Source organism: Sceloporus occidentalis, unplaced genomic scaffold, assembly GCF_023333645.1.
Source record: "Sceloporus occidentalis isolate IW3139 unplaced genomic scaffold, rSceOcc1.0.p SCAF_284, whole genome shotgun sequence".
NCBI classification, from domain to species: domain Eukaryota; kingdom Metazoa; phylum Chordata; class Lepidosauria; order Squamata; family Phrynosomatidae; genus Sceloporus; species Sceloporus occidentalis.
This window is the reverse complement of record NW_028317264.1, coordinates 442107-455000: the sequence shown is the minus strand read 5'-3', so window position 1 is coordinate 455000 and position 12894 is coordinate 442107. Positions and strand designations below refer to the sequence as shown.

The following is a 12894-nucleotide window of genomic DNA, read 5'->3' as shown; positions in this document are numbered from 1 at the left end:
TCCGCACAGTGATTGGCTGCCGAAACAAGCAGAATTCTGGAGAGCGGAGGGGGTAAAATGCACACGTCCCTAATTTATAGAATATAATAATAACTCTGATTTTGCCTCTTTCACATTAGTTAGGGCTGCCATATTTGTTTTAAAATATATGTATTATTTTTTTATTATTATTATTATTATTATATCATTTTATCAGCCCGAAGGATATCTTTGGGATCTTATTTGGTTATTCCAGCTCTTTGGTTATAGGGAGTCAGAATAAATATTTCTGTATACTTTTCCTAGAAATCTGATTAGTAAATGATATAATTCACTATTTTTTTTTAAATATTTTTTTTCATATTCTGATTTTATAACTGCAGAAATAAGAAGAGAAGGGGCATTGTAAATGCCCCCCCCCCCATACCCCCATCATAATCGGTTCCATGGTATATTAGATGTTTTTCCACTTTAAAAAATGTGAATATTTACATATCAGCTTACAGAAAATTGGGTTCGTGTCATAAATATAATAAATATAATAAATAATTTAATTTAACATGAAGAATAATATTACCCTAGTGACCCCGATCTATTACAGCTACTATGTAGCACGGTATTCTAGAACGTGTTTCTATGCTGCTGTATTCCTTCACAACTGAAAATTATTAGTTAGTTTACGGCAATTTAATAAAGTAATTGAACCGCTGCAGCTAATACATAGATCCAGCCCACAGGGACACGCAGAGAGATAAAACGGGGTACTGGGATTTACCCCTCTGGGCATCTGAACGCACGGAGGGGTAACAACCAGTATCCAGCTGTTAGAGAGTAGAAAGAGAGAGAGAGAGAGAGAGGTGGAAAAAAGTTTCTCGCTTCCAAAGCTATTTACCCCATTAAGGGTATTTGGAGCCTTCAAGGAGCCAGTCAAGGTTGGGGCATTTACATTTTTTTTTAAATTCTCTTTTGACACTTTAAATGTCAGGGCGATACTTTACGCAAGTTTCGGCATGAATGGCTTATCCTCAGGGGTGGCTCTGAGCTTGGTGGAGCTGCCATGATCCTCCCTGATGGATCCTAAGCCCCACCCACGCTTAAAACTGAGCCCCGGGGAAGGATGCAATAAAAAACGAACTTATGTGCTTTTACCTTGAGGATAATTTCTAAAGTAAAGATACTCGTAAAAACATAGTCAGCATTTCCTAGGATCTGAAAGACAAGCAGAGCAGAGTTAAAGCAGGAGAAGACGGGAGAAGACAGGGCGCCTGCATGTGTTAGTTCTGCACGAACGATGAAGCGATAAGCAGGGCCCAGGACCTACGAGTTTACCTTAAGAGCTATTTCTATGGTGAAAATGATGGTGAAAACTATATCAAAATAAAACAGAACCTGCAAAACACAAACAACGGGGGGGGGGCAAAAATGAGTCAAAAAGGGGAAAAAATGGGGGAAATTGACTTCTTAAATCTTGAATCCAGGCAGATGACTCTTTCATGGCCTCAGTTATAAGAAAAAAAGAAATATTATATTTAACAAAGAAAAATACATGCCATAGATATACTATATACTGTATACACTCTATACGCTAAGACTTTAATGAATAGAGAAATAAAAACTGTCTGTATATTGAGTTTACTTTTTTAACAGGATTCCGAATATTCTGAATAAATTTCCCAAAACTCAGATCCAATTAAATAATTTATTTTAAATATAAATAACATATAGACAGTTATTATACTCTATGGGTGACAAAAATACTTTAACTCAGGTGAACCCCAATTATATCGTTATAGACTCCAACAATTACCGTATATGAATTCTAGATATTTAGAAGACATGAAAAGTTTCATTTATAAAGTCATTTTCTGCTGTTTCTGTACACATTATTGGGGCTTTTAGGGCTCCCAGAAAAGAGGGGCATCAGGGGAGGGAAAAAAAAGGGGCACAAAGAGGGACTGGTCTTCCTAAATAGGGGCACTCGGGAGGTATGCATTATTATGTAATAACAAAGTACATCTTCATTGGCCTAAACATTTTTGGCTTCGATAAGGCCTATCCAATGGGAAATCATGGTAAATTCCCCTTCAGCGGACAAACTCCCCCTACCCCACCCCCGCCTCTACCGGATTGGCTGGCTAGGTTGAAATTATTTTTTTTATAGAAAACTTTCTAAAAAGATAAAAAATAATAAATAAAACTGAATTAAACTCCCCCCCTTATCTCTAATAGGTAACAGATTGACGTTAAACCTTTCAGTGCAAGAGGGGGCGAGCAACACGTTACCCAGCCCCCCGGCACTGAAGTGGTTAAACTGTCTTGAGATGCGCGTTGGGGGCCGTTCGGCCGTGGAGTGGTCCGTGGTCTGGAGCCAACACTCCCATACCCCGGACACGAAGCGCGTAGTTGGCGTACTTGGTTTCTGAAGGAGTAGTGGCGCACTGGATCCTCCGCCGCCAGGGAAATGCTGCTCAGCAGGATGAAGAAGAGGATCAGGTTCGTGAAGATGTTGTTGTTGACGATTCTGTGGCAGTGGAGGCGGAATCTGTAACGGCACGGACCGGAAATGGTTAACGTCGCTAATGAAATGTGTCTCGGAGTAGGGTCATGGGGATTTCTGTACCCCGGTTTTTATGCCGCCATAATTGTCCCCTAAAACCCTTAGCAGGATGGTTGCGGTGTTCTGCAGCGCGGACGGAACTTTGCTCTAATTAACAAAGTTACAGTGAAATAGGCAATAAAAAAAAAATTAGATCACAAAGCACGGGAGCCAGAGAACTCCAGAAATAACATGTCTTCTGGGGCAGAAGGAGAGGAGTGACACAGAACCGGTTCTCGAAGTGCCCCGGGGGCCCGGCACCTGAGACTGCAGGACCGATTAAATAAAATGGCTCGTGTGTCCATTCTGCGGAGTACAAAGTAAAGATTAGGCCTTGGCCAGGGGTTGTTTTTTTTTTTGGTTCTACTATCTGAGCCCAATGTACTAGAACAACTAATTGGCTCCTTATGATACAATACAGCGGTAAACAATAGTATGACTTGGTCTTAATGACCCAGCCGGACACTCTGACTGATGAAAGTCTATGGAGGAAGGGACTTGGTTACTTATACATCATTCTGATTTCAGCACACACCTGTTGTCCGGACGGAATATGAAGAAAGCTGTGGCTTCAGGCATGGGGACGGCTTTCTCCTTAATGTGTAACTCAGACAGGGGCCGTGGACGAGGACCAACAGGCATCTCAGGCTCCTCTTCTTCCTCTTCCCCTAAAAAACATTTTTTTTCTTAAACTTGGGTAAATCACACATTTTGAGCAGTGAGGCATCCAAACTCATATCCTTAAAGGGACCCCAACAGGTTAACAAAGTAACAGATGTCCCATTCCCAAGCATCTTTACATTGTCCCGGCCAAAAATAATGCTTTTATCACTCCGTGCCAAGTGTTTCTACCATGAGCTGCATGCGCGCTACATGCCATCTATGAAAAAAGAGACCTTTGAGGTCCTGTAATCTAATGTGATTTTTTATATATACATATTTTTTTTATTTTTTTATTTTTTAATTATTATTATTATTATTATTATTTATTTAATTATTATTATTATTTTTTTACATAAAAAATAAAAAAAAAGGTATCGACTTCAGCAAAAAAGTAAACATTTTTCCTGGGTTCTAATAAGGTTATATTCATTTTCTTATCCATGCTCAGGAAGGAGTATTAAAAACGATACGTTGAAACGGTAAGGTTCTATCTCAAACTACTAGACGTTGTCTAACAGGTAGCTGCCAAGCCGTTGAATGCGACCATAATGGCTACGAATATCTCGCTGAGACTCGCGGGAGCTGTAGATCAGTTGGGGGGGGGTCGCCTTTTTCAGATAGAGGTCGATATTTAGATTTGTAATTTAGAGAGCATTGGGATCACAATGAACCTGGGATCTATTAACTAAGAGCAAGCCAAGAGCTTTAAGAAAGATACTCTACCTGGGGTCTCGTTGGGGCTGGGATATGAAGTCTTCTCCTCATTCTCATTAGAAGAATATTCCTCCACGTTGATCTGCAAAGAACAGGCAATGCGATCAAAAGGAAGTATTTCAATGAATTCAAATTAATAGGTCGATGACACATTCTGAAATCTGATTGGTTAAAACCTAATCGGCTCTGCCAACCAGAGCGCAGGGATCGGTCTGTTTACGTCTGATTGGCTACGACCACACTCCTTATTTAAAGAAATCCTATGGTGTCCTCCGCACCTTGGTAGCAGGAGGAGACTCCCCATCTGCCGTGATGGCTTTCAGTTCTATCTTCTCCTTGTTCTCTTCTTGAGGCGGCACAGGAGACTTCCCCAGGATCTCGTTTTCTGGCTTCTTCTCTGGACTGGCCGTCCTAAAAAATGACGAAATTCTATTAAATCTAAAAATCATTGTCAACACTCTAAAAAGTGTGAAATCAGACCAAAAATATTTTTTTAATCCATAAAACACTGCATGCGATTGAGCAGCCCAGTCACAGCGTGAGTCTTGCTGAATGGCAGAAAGTACCTACAGAGAACATTTAGACCCAAGAAAAGTGTATTCCGAGGGTGATGGGAGTTTTAAGCCAAACCGGAGTGAAGGAGCTGGGCTCACCTGGCCAGTTTCTTCCTCTCCTTCTCTTCTTCCTCCTCCTTCTGGGCAGAGGTCAGGCTCTCGGCATCTGCCAAGTTGTCCACAGCGATGGCCAAGAAGACGTTCAGAAGGATATCTGTTTGTTGGGGGTTAAAGAAATTGCCGAAAAGGTCCGAAAGAACCAAAAGGCTCTAAATCTGTTTATTGCATTTGTTTTACTCAATATGTTATTTTTTATGTCACCAAATTTCTTAAAGAACTCTATCTAACATTCAAAAATGCGCTCAAATTTAGATTTTATTTAATCAATAGCATTTATTGGCTGTTAAAGAAGCAGCGTGGATTAAGGATACAGTTGCCACAGATGAAGAGGATGATGAAGTAGATGCAGACCAGCATCCCAGGGAAGGACGGTCCCCCATAAGCCATTATTCCATCATACATCACCGAATTCCAGTCTTCACCAGTAAGGATCTGAATTAAAAAGACAAAAAGAAAACTCGGACCAGTAAATACCGAAACAAGTCAGCGATACCATAATGCAGTTTGGAGAACCAAATAATAGTTTGGAATTCTGAGAAAGAAGTAGGTATTTTGGAAGTTATAGGCTGCTTTCTTTGGAATAGTCCCTCTATGCCCAAGGAGGGACTGTCCAATCTAAACAAGGACATTTGAGAGCTATGAATACTTTTTGTATTGCACCGAGCAAAATGTGTATTTCTGCACCTGAAAGACGGTAAGTAGAGCCTGCGGGAAATTATCAAACGTGCTCCTGCGCGTCTGCATCTCGTCAAAGTTAAACTTGCCCCCGAAGAGCTGCATTCCCAGCAGTGAGAAGATGATGATGAAGAGGAAGAGCAGGAGAAGCAGGGATGCGATGGATCGCACGGAATTGAGCAGCGAGGCCACAAGATTACTCAGGGAGTTCCAGTACCTGGAAGGAGAAGCCATGCGATCGAGTCATTTACCGCTCGGAGGGGAAGAATGAAAGGTAACGGCATTACCTTCTGAGCAGCTTAAATGCTCGGGGCAACTAGTTGTCTATGGGGTCATAAGAAAAGCTAAGGTTTGCCTTCCTTACGGGGTAACTCAGCCTTGCCTCTGGGGTCCCAAGCCGTTCCTCACTCATACGCCACATTCACAGATCTCTGAGTTGCTGTCCTCCCACCCCCTGCAGGGCAATGTGTTTCAGCCCCCCAATGTGCTGCCCGGTTATGACGGGCCCTTGTTTGATACATTGCCTAATCTCATTGTGTATGGTGGTCGGCTCTGTTCTCCTCCATCACCCTATGTTAATTTTATTATAGAGTTCGTTATAATGCGGAAAGGATACCTGGTGATCTTGAAGATCCTGAGAAGACGCACACAGCGCAGGACAGAGATTCCCAGAGGGGACATTATCTTGGTCTCCACCAGAATGGTCTCCAGGATCCCACCGCAGACAATGAAGCAGTCGAATCGGTTGAAGAGTGACACAAAGTAAGCCTGGAGCCCTAGACTGTACATCTTTAGGAGCATCTCCGCGGTGAACAGAGCCAAGAGGACTTTATTTGCTGTGTCTGGATGTGGCAACATAAGAAAGTTGGAATCATTGATGTGAGGCCACCAGTTCTAGATCATACATCCTAGGCCAAGGCTCTCCTAGACCCTTGGGTGGATGTCCTTCAAGGTATTTAGACCATAGGGTTTTGTTTTTACTATTTAATACGCAAACACTTGGTGACCATACAGTAATCACAGCAGATACAGTAGAACTTCCAGATTTGTTTAAATGACTCACCTTGGACTTCGGTCAGCCAGTCGGGTTGGTTGTAATGCTCTGAAGCAATGGTCAGCGTGTTCAGAAAAACCAGGAATATAACCAACCAGTAGAAGATGTTTGATTTTACTGCCGCTCGACACTTTCTTCTGCAGAACCGGTTCCACCGCCTCCAGTAACGACTACAGAAAAGGAAAGATGGTTTACATGGCGTAACCGGGTCGCCTTTACCTTACAGGCATCTCCTCAAGTCTATAAAGCCACCATCAGTGAATGGTGGTGGCTCTTGGAGGACTTTTGGGGAATTATTTTGGGTTACATAAACGAATACGGCTACCAAAAGCGAGAACATGTCCCAGGAGACCCTACCATGCATGGTTTTTCAGGTACTACATCCTCAAACATATTGCTTGCTAATTAACTGCTAATGCGTTGTTAATTGTTTATTTATAACGATGGTAATTAGATAAAGTCCATTTCTCTGCCAGGTCACGGTCTCCACGGAAAGGAGCTGGACAGACCGTCTGTCCCTGCCGAGATCTGCGAGACAACGCGTAGGATTCTGTTCTTCAGATCCCCCAAGATCCCAGCTGAAGGTCATGAATGAATGGTGTAAACATTTGCTGTTGATTTCTTTGATTTATGGATATTTTTTTTTATTTCTATCACTTTTTGTCATAACTGATTGAAGTGAAGCCCGCTAAATTAACTAAAATAATAATAATAATAATTCATTATTATTAATAATCATTATTATTATGTATTCTTTAAAAAAATATATAAAAAAAAATATTATATTACAACAACACTTGTCATAGGGGGAAGCTGCAGCTATAGAGCTGGAGCCCCTCCCCTCCTAAGTGGTCTTAAGATTCTCAACACCGATTTGCTGCTTAAATCAGCCAATCAGTGGCAGGGAAACGCTCCCATTGACCGCAGCGTGTGGGGACACCATGACCTCTCCGCCATCATATGCATGTTAACCCCTTGGCTGGGTGTCTCATTGTACAGCGCCGCGGAATATGATGGCGCAATATAAAACAATAAATAATTAATATGCAAAATTTTATTAATCCCTCTTGGTCCCGGTGGGTTACTGGAGATATTTTTCCCTTTCGAAACTGTGTGAGCTCCTGCGAGTGCTTGCCCAGGTATGTTTACCGTTCTCCGCAACGTTGGGTTATATTACTGTATACAGAGCTGGGGGTTATATTACTGTATACAGCACTGGGGGTTATATTACTGTATACAGTGTTGGGGGGGTTATATTACTGTATACAGCGCTGGGGGGTTATATTACTGTATACAGTGCTGGGGGTTATATTACTGTATACAGCACTGGGGGTTATATTACTGTATACAGTGTTGGGGGGGTTATATTACTGTATACAGCACTGGGGGGGTTATATTACTGTATACAGCACTGGGGGGTTATGCTTAAGGACAATAAGACTTTACAAGTTTACTACTTACCTAAATTTAGACTTGGAAATCCTGTGCCTGAAAGACATAGAAGTGGAGCGGAGTCAGATACGTTGCCCGGTTATTCATCACAAATACAGGACGAGGATAAATTGCATTTGCTCTGAGATTATTTTTATCCCCCCCACCTGGTTATTTGAGCGCTATAGTGATAGGACCACTTTTGCAGCTGAATCACTTTTTTTTATACAAAAACGTACATTTCTGTTTCACCCCCATTGAGTCTTGGAGTGTGAAATGCGAGGGGTCACAAGAATCCTGACACTTTTCAGCTAAAATGAAGAACTTGGGCTAAACATGTCCGTTGTGGGCCGAATTTAAAAGCCAGTCGATGTCTACTCACGCAAGACGCACGCCGCAGCTCTCTTCATCCACGTCCCCACTGCCCACATTGTCCGTATTCACGGATTCCGTCTCGCTGGTTGGCATGCTCACTGCAAGAGGGAACAGACCGTGTGCTTCAATGTAGCAATGTTAGATATTATTATTATTTTATTATTATTTTTTATTATTATTTTATTTAATTTTTTTAATTATTATTATTATTTTATTATTATTATTTATTATTAAATTTTTTTATTATCATTTTTTTTATTTATTTTTTTCATATGATGTATTTTTTGCACCATTCCTATCCATGTGATTTATAGAATTCGGAACAGGTATGAGTTTCCTGCATCCCTCCATCTTTTGTAAAAGTGCAACTCCCATCAGCATCTGGCTGACAGTGATGGGGGTTGCAGTCTGATAACGACGGAAGTGACACACAGCGCTTAACCTTGCTGCAGCATCTTCTTGAGCAAAAAAAAAAAAAAATGAAGGCAAAAAATCTGATTTGATTTATCGCAGAATACATTCCTAGCCATCCATTATTGTTAGTGGTTATTAGAGCGCCGTGTGCCCAAATGCATTGAATAAATATAAATGCATCTGACATGGTGATATAATACTGTCTGCATCGCTATTGTCAGCGTGTCCTCAGACCGCCACGTCCACCACCCTGGCATTAATCAAAGCCCACGCAGGATGCCTTCAAAGGTTGGATTTTCCGGATAATCCTGTTAAATTTAGCGGAGAATTATTTTACGCCTCAGTGGATGCCAATGAAGAAAGAAGATCGACCAGCCTGCTCCCTGCCCACCACCAACAAATCATAGTGAAGGATTTACGCTAACCGCCCCCCCCCTGTCCTCTCCCAATCTGACAAATGTCCGCGTTCATTACGGCACAAACGTCCATGGATCCTAAACTGAATCAGACTAGACATAGGAGAGGTCCCAACCCGGGGCAGAGATATCATGGTTGGTAAACTGCTATTTTTGGGGGGGGAATGGAGGTGACACCTTTTTAAGGAGCTGGTATTTGGTGTTAGTGTTCTGATTTAGAACACTGTGTAGCCAATGGGATGTAGGCTGAGCAGAGATTGGATCACTCATTGGATGCGCGGCGCTGGTCAACAGCTTCCAAGTCTATGACGCCAATATGGTACCCATGAAACCATGTCAAGGATGGATTATCTTTCTTAGATACAGTTCCTACATATCCAGTAGCATATTAGAGCAAGTAGAACTATCTGGAAAAGGTCCACTGACCAAGAGCCAGTAGCCTCACATCCATACTTGATTTGGTTGGCCCATTGGGCACTTTCCTTGTCGGAAACGTCATAAATTGGAGCAAAAGCCTGAAAACGAAAGCTATCCTTGGCTTAAAAGTGCCCACGTACCCTCCCTATTCTCCTCCTAAGAATAATTACAGGATTAGTTTGCCGTTTTACAAATGTAACAAGCCACGTTTGATAGTCCATGTAGGTCCACATTTAACATGCATGTAAAGAACCACCGGGCCTTACTGTTCCGCGGTTTATCCTCATCGTTATCCTCGTCTTCATTCTCCGGGTCGATGTCTTCAGCCTGGGTGATCCAGTCTAGATAACCCTTCAGGTCTTCTTCTAGCTGCTGTTTCTCTCTTAGTTTTTGGAAGTCCCCTCTGGCTTTCGCCTTCTCGCGCTCTTTGGAAAACTCTCTGTTGGAAAATAAGAATTTTGGTTTATGGAGCGAGACGAGTAATGGGGCAGAGAAGCTAAGAAAAGCAAACCCAGGGCGAGACATGGACGGGATGAGGCATCAGCTGCTAAAAATGAGGTAGACTAAATACGGTTGGGTACAATTGGACTCAAGAGACTTACTTACTCAAGGAGTCAATAGAAGCTTAAAAAAAATGTGTGACCTGAGATTGTTTTATGAAATCAAGCCTTGGCTGCTTCCAAGTGAAGCTATGGACCAATGCCCCCCCCCCCGGGGCATTTGACCAGTTGTCGAGAGACATAGCAGCTGACGGTCAGAAGTCTTGCCCATTTATTAGGACTGTTGGGAAGTCAGAATGAACATAAAGTGGCCATGGGCAGAGAGTGCCATTAAGTTAAATCTCTCCCAACGAATTGTGGACGGACCGATGTTGGCATGCTGGAGTATCTTGGTGAAGGACCCAGGAACGTTGGGATTTATGTGCATGATGGAGCCGCAGAAGTGCATCTGAAGAGCTAAAGGCTGCCTAGAAGGGGTTAAGGTCCACTGTCCTCAAAACAATGGCGTTATTCAAATTTTATACATTTGTATACAATTTTTTTATAATAAATACAACACTGCAGAAGCGTCACGTTCCTCAGCGATGGCATCCCAAGCCTTGCTTCCCACCCCGACACCATGCGCAAACAAGCGTTACTTGTTCTACCACTGTGAAAAGGGGGGGGGTCTCTCCCTCCCCACCACTGGGAAGCATTGGGAGGGCATTAGTGTCTGGCATGAGGCATTATGAATGGAAATCGAGAGGCAATAGAAGAATGGGCCGGGGGGGGGGGGTCACCCAACGACTTGGATGACTTGGATGATTTCGTCTCGTTCCTGCTGTGTGATGCCGGCCCTCGAGTGAACGGACGAGGCCGTTTGTAAACAGACAAAACCACAGGACTCTCTGGCTTTCTCCGATATCAGTCAGTGACGTCTGCGCTCGCCGCGCACGCCGCCTGCGGGTATCTGCCCCGGATTATTAAAGGTTTATCTGACTACAGTGTGTGGGTCTCACGGCCAGCTTATTGGGAGTAATTGCCTCCAGTCTCCGCTGTTAGTCCCCGGGTCCGATATCTGCCACGTAACAATGGAAATGGAACAATGGAAAATGGGACAGAGGGATTTCAGGTTGATACAGGGACTGTCCCTTCTGAACAGGTACAGTAGGGAGCTATGGGGTAAGTCCAGCATAAAACCAGTTGGGACGGAGCTGCTTTTTTTTGTGCCTTATGATATCATTAATGGTTAAAGAATAGAAATAAAGATTAAGAATATCTGCTAATCTCCTCTGCTTCCTCTGTTACATCTCGAGTGTTTAAGCGACACGCGGCGCGGCTTATTATTAGAAATAAACATTTTTTATTCAAGGTATTATTTGTAGGAAGAAAAGCAACAATTGTATCCATAGCGGGATAAAACTCTCGCTTCCTTCCCCAGCTGTTTGCGGTGAAATTGAATAAGCTCTTCAAGTCCCCGCGTTTGTCACCGAACCAGTAATTTTTCCTCCCCGCGAATCAAATGGCAGCTTCGACTACGACTCGGGTTTTGGGAGCGTTTCAGATGCAAGAATCTCTCATCCCTCTCTCTTTTTTTTTTTTTTTACGGAGCTAGCGAGATTATTCTCAACCCCAGTTTTTACCGATATGTATATTTTTCATATCAAAATGACCTCTGCTAGTCTCCACTGTGACGAAGGTGGGGGGGCCGCTATTATTTGTGATAGTAGCTTTATAGAGGAACCGCGTGGCCGCCAACCGGGCTGTCAACTGGATAATCAGGCTACCTGGTGTACGGCAGCTCAATGGGCCAGTTATAAAGGACATAGTATGTCACGTTCTGGTGCTCGGCACGTAGAGAACAGCGGCCGTGGCCCCTGGCCGTGCTAGGGGGTAGCGGGGGCCCTGCCCTTGGTCAGGTCTGGGGCAACACACAGCTTAAATCTACCCTCCCTACCACTAAAATGTAAAAGTAAGAAAAAAAAAGACTTTTTGGTGAAAGTCTGTATATATATATATTTTTTCATACATTAATAAATCCATTAAATAGCATTAAATAGCAATACTTCTGTAGTAACGTTCACCCCTGATGAAGGGCGGGTTATAAAGCTACAGAAAAGAGTATATTTGGGGTTTCCTTTTTTTGTCATTCAACAACCCAAAAAAACCAAAAAACACCGGGTCGGCTTACCCGCTCAGGACACCAAGAACCAGGTTTAGAACGAAAAATGATCCAAAAATGACGAGGCTGACGAAATACACGCAGGGCAGCTCGTATCCCATGGCATCCTGCATCTAAATAACAAAAAAAAGGGGGTAGTTAGAAGAATAGAGATAGGAGGGCAACGGCGGAGAGGGGCAGCAGACCAGATACAGTAATCTGATGCTCCATAAACGTAGACCAGTGACCCCTATTTACTAAATACAATAACATGGACATTATCACGCTAAGTGCTACTTAAATCATCTGCTCGACAAGCTCCTATGGCTTCAGGAAAAGCGCTCTACCTTCCCAGCCGGGGAGCAGATGATGGAGGATCTGTGGTGGCCGAGATTTAAACCCCATGTGTCCCACAAGACCAGACCACCAGGGGCAGATCAGCCTCAGACCACAACCCATGTACTGTTGGATGGGGCGATAAACACAATGTTTTAGGGCACAGGGCTCCCTCGTTCTAGGAGAGAACGCAAGGAGGTGGAGGCAGTCGCCATCCCATTGAGTGGAAGTTCTCCAGCTCCTGAAGGTAGTCTACGGACTTTGGTCCTAAACTGAGACAGTTTACACCCTTTTAGTACATTGATAACCCCTGCGTCTAATCACCGTGATCTCTCTTTGCTTAAGTAATATCTACTTTTAAAGCTTTTCATCTTCTTAATCCTTTTACAAAACCACTTCAGTGTCTTAATGGTGGATTTTCCCTGCAGGACAAGCGGACATAAAAGTCCTAGATGCCCGTTTCCCCCCACCGATCTCACCGCGTGTGAAATGCGCATGGACGGTTACCAA

General features: G+C 43.1%; 1 protein-coding gene across 8 annotated transcripts in view; it reads right to left on the bottom strand.

Moving 5' to 3' along the window:
- The window catches only part of LOC149275476 (voltage-dependent L-type calcium channel subunit alpha-1C-like), a 163689-nt gene that overhangs the window by 32863 nt on the left and 117932 nt on the right, over window positions 1-12894 (bottom strand). For 3 of the 8 annotated variants that reach the window (XM_089504674.1, XM_089504676.1, XM_089504680.1), the window contains 14 exons: window positions 12079-12182; window positions 9675-9847; window positions 8169-8259; window positions 7817-7843; window positions 6365-6525; window positions 5918-6143; window positions 5311-5518; window positions 4938-5058; window positions 4606-4720; window positions 4231-4363; window positions 3962-4034; window positions 3111-3243; window positions 2392-2521; window positions 1309-1368 (listed from right to left, as the gene is read on the bottom strand). In XM_089504674.1, the coding sequence (XP_089360800.1) occupies window positions 1309-1368; window positions 2392-2521; window positions 3111-3243; window positions 3962-4034; window positions 4231-4363; window positions 4606-4720; window positions 4938-5058; window positions 5311-5518; window positions 5918-6143; window positions 6365-6525; window positions 7817-7843; window positions 8169-8259; window positions 9675-9847; window positions 12079-12182 (1755 nt within the window). Of the gene's footprint in view, window positions 1-1128; window positions 1189-1308; window positions 1369-2391; window positions 2522-3110; window positions 3244-3961; window positions 4035-4230; window positions 4364-4605; window positions 4721-4937; window positions 5059-5310; window positions 5519-5917; window positions 6144-6364; window positions 6526-7816; window positions 7844-8168; window positions 8260-9674; window positions 9848-12078; window positions 12183-12894 lie in introns of all 8 variants that reach the window. The other 5 variants (XM_089504678.1, XM_089504679.1, XM_089504681.1 and 2 more) reach the window with 2 other exon arrangements.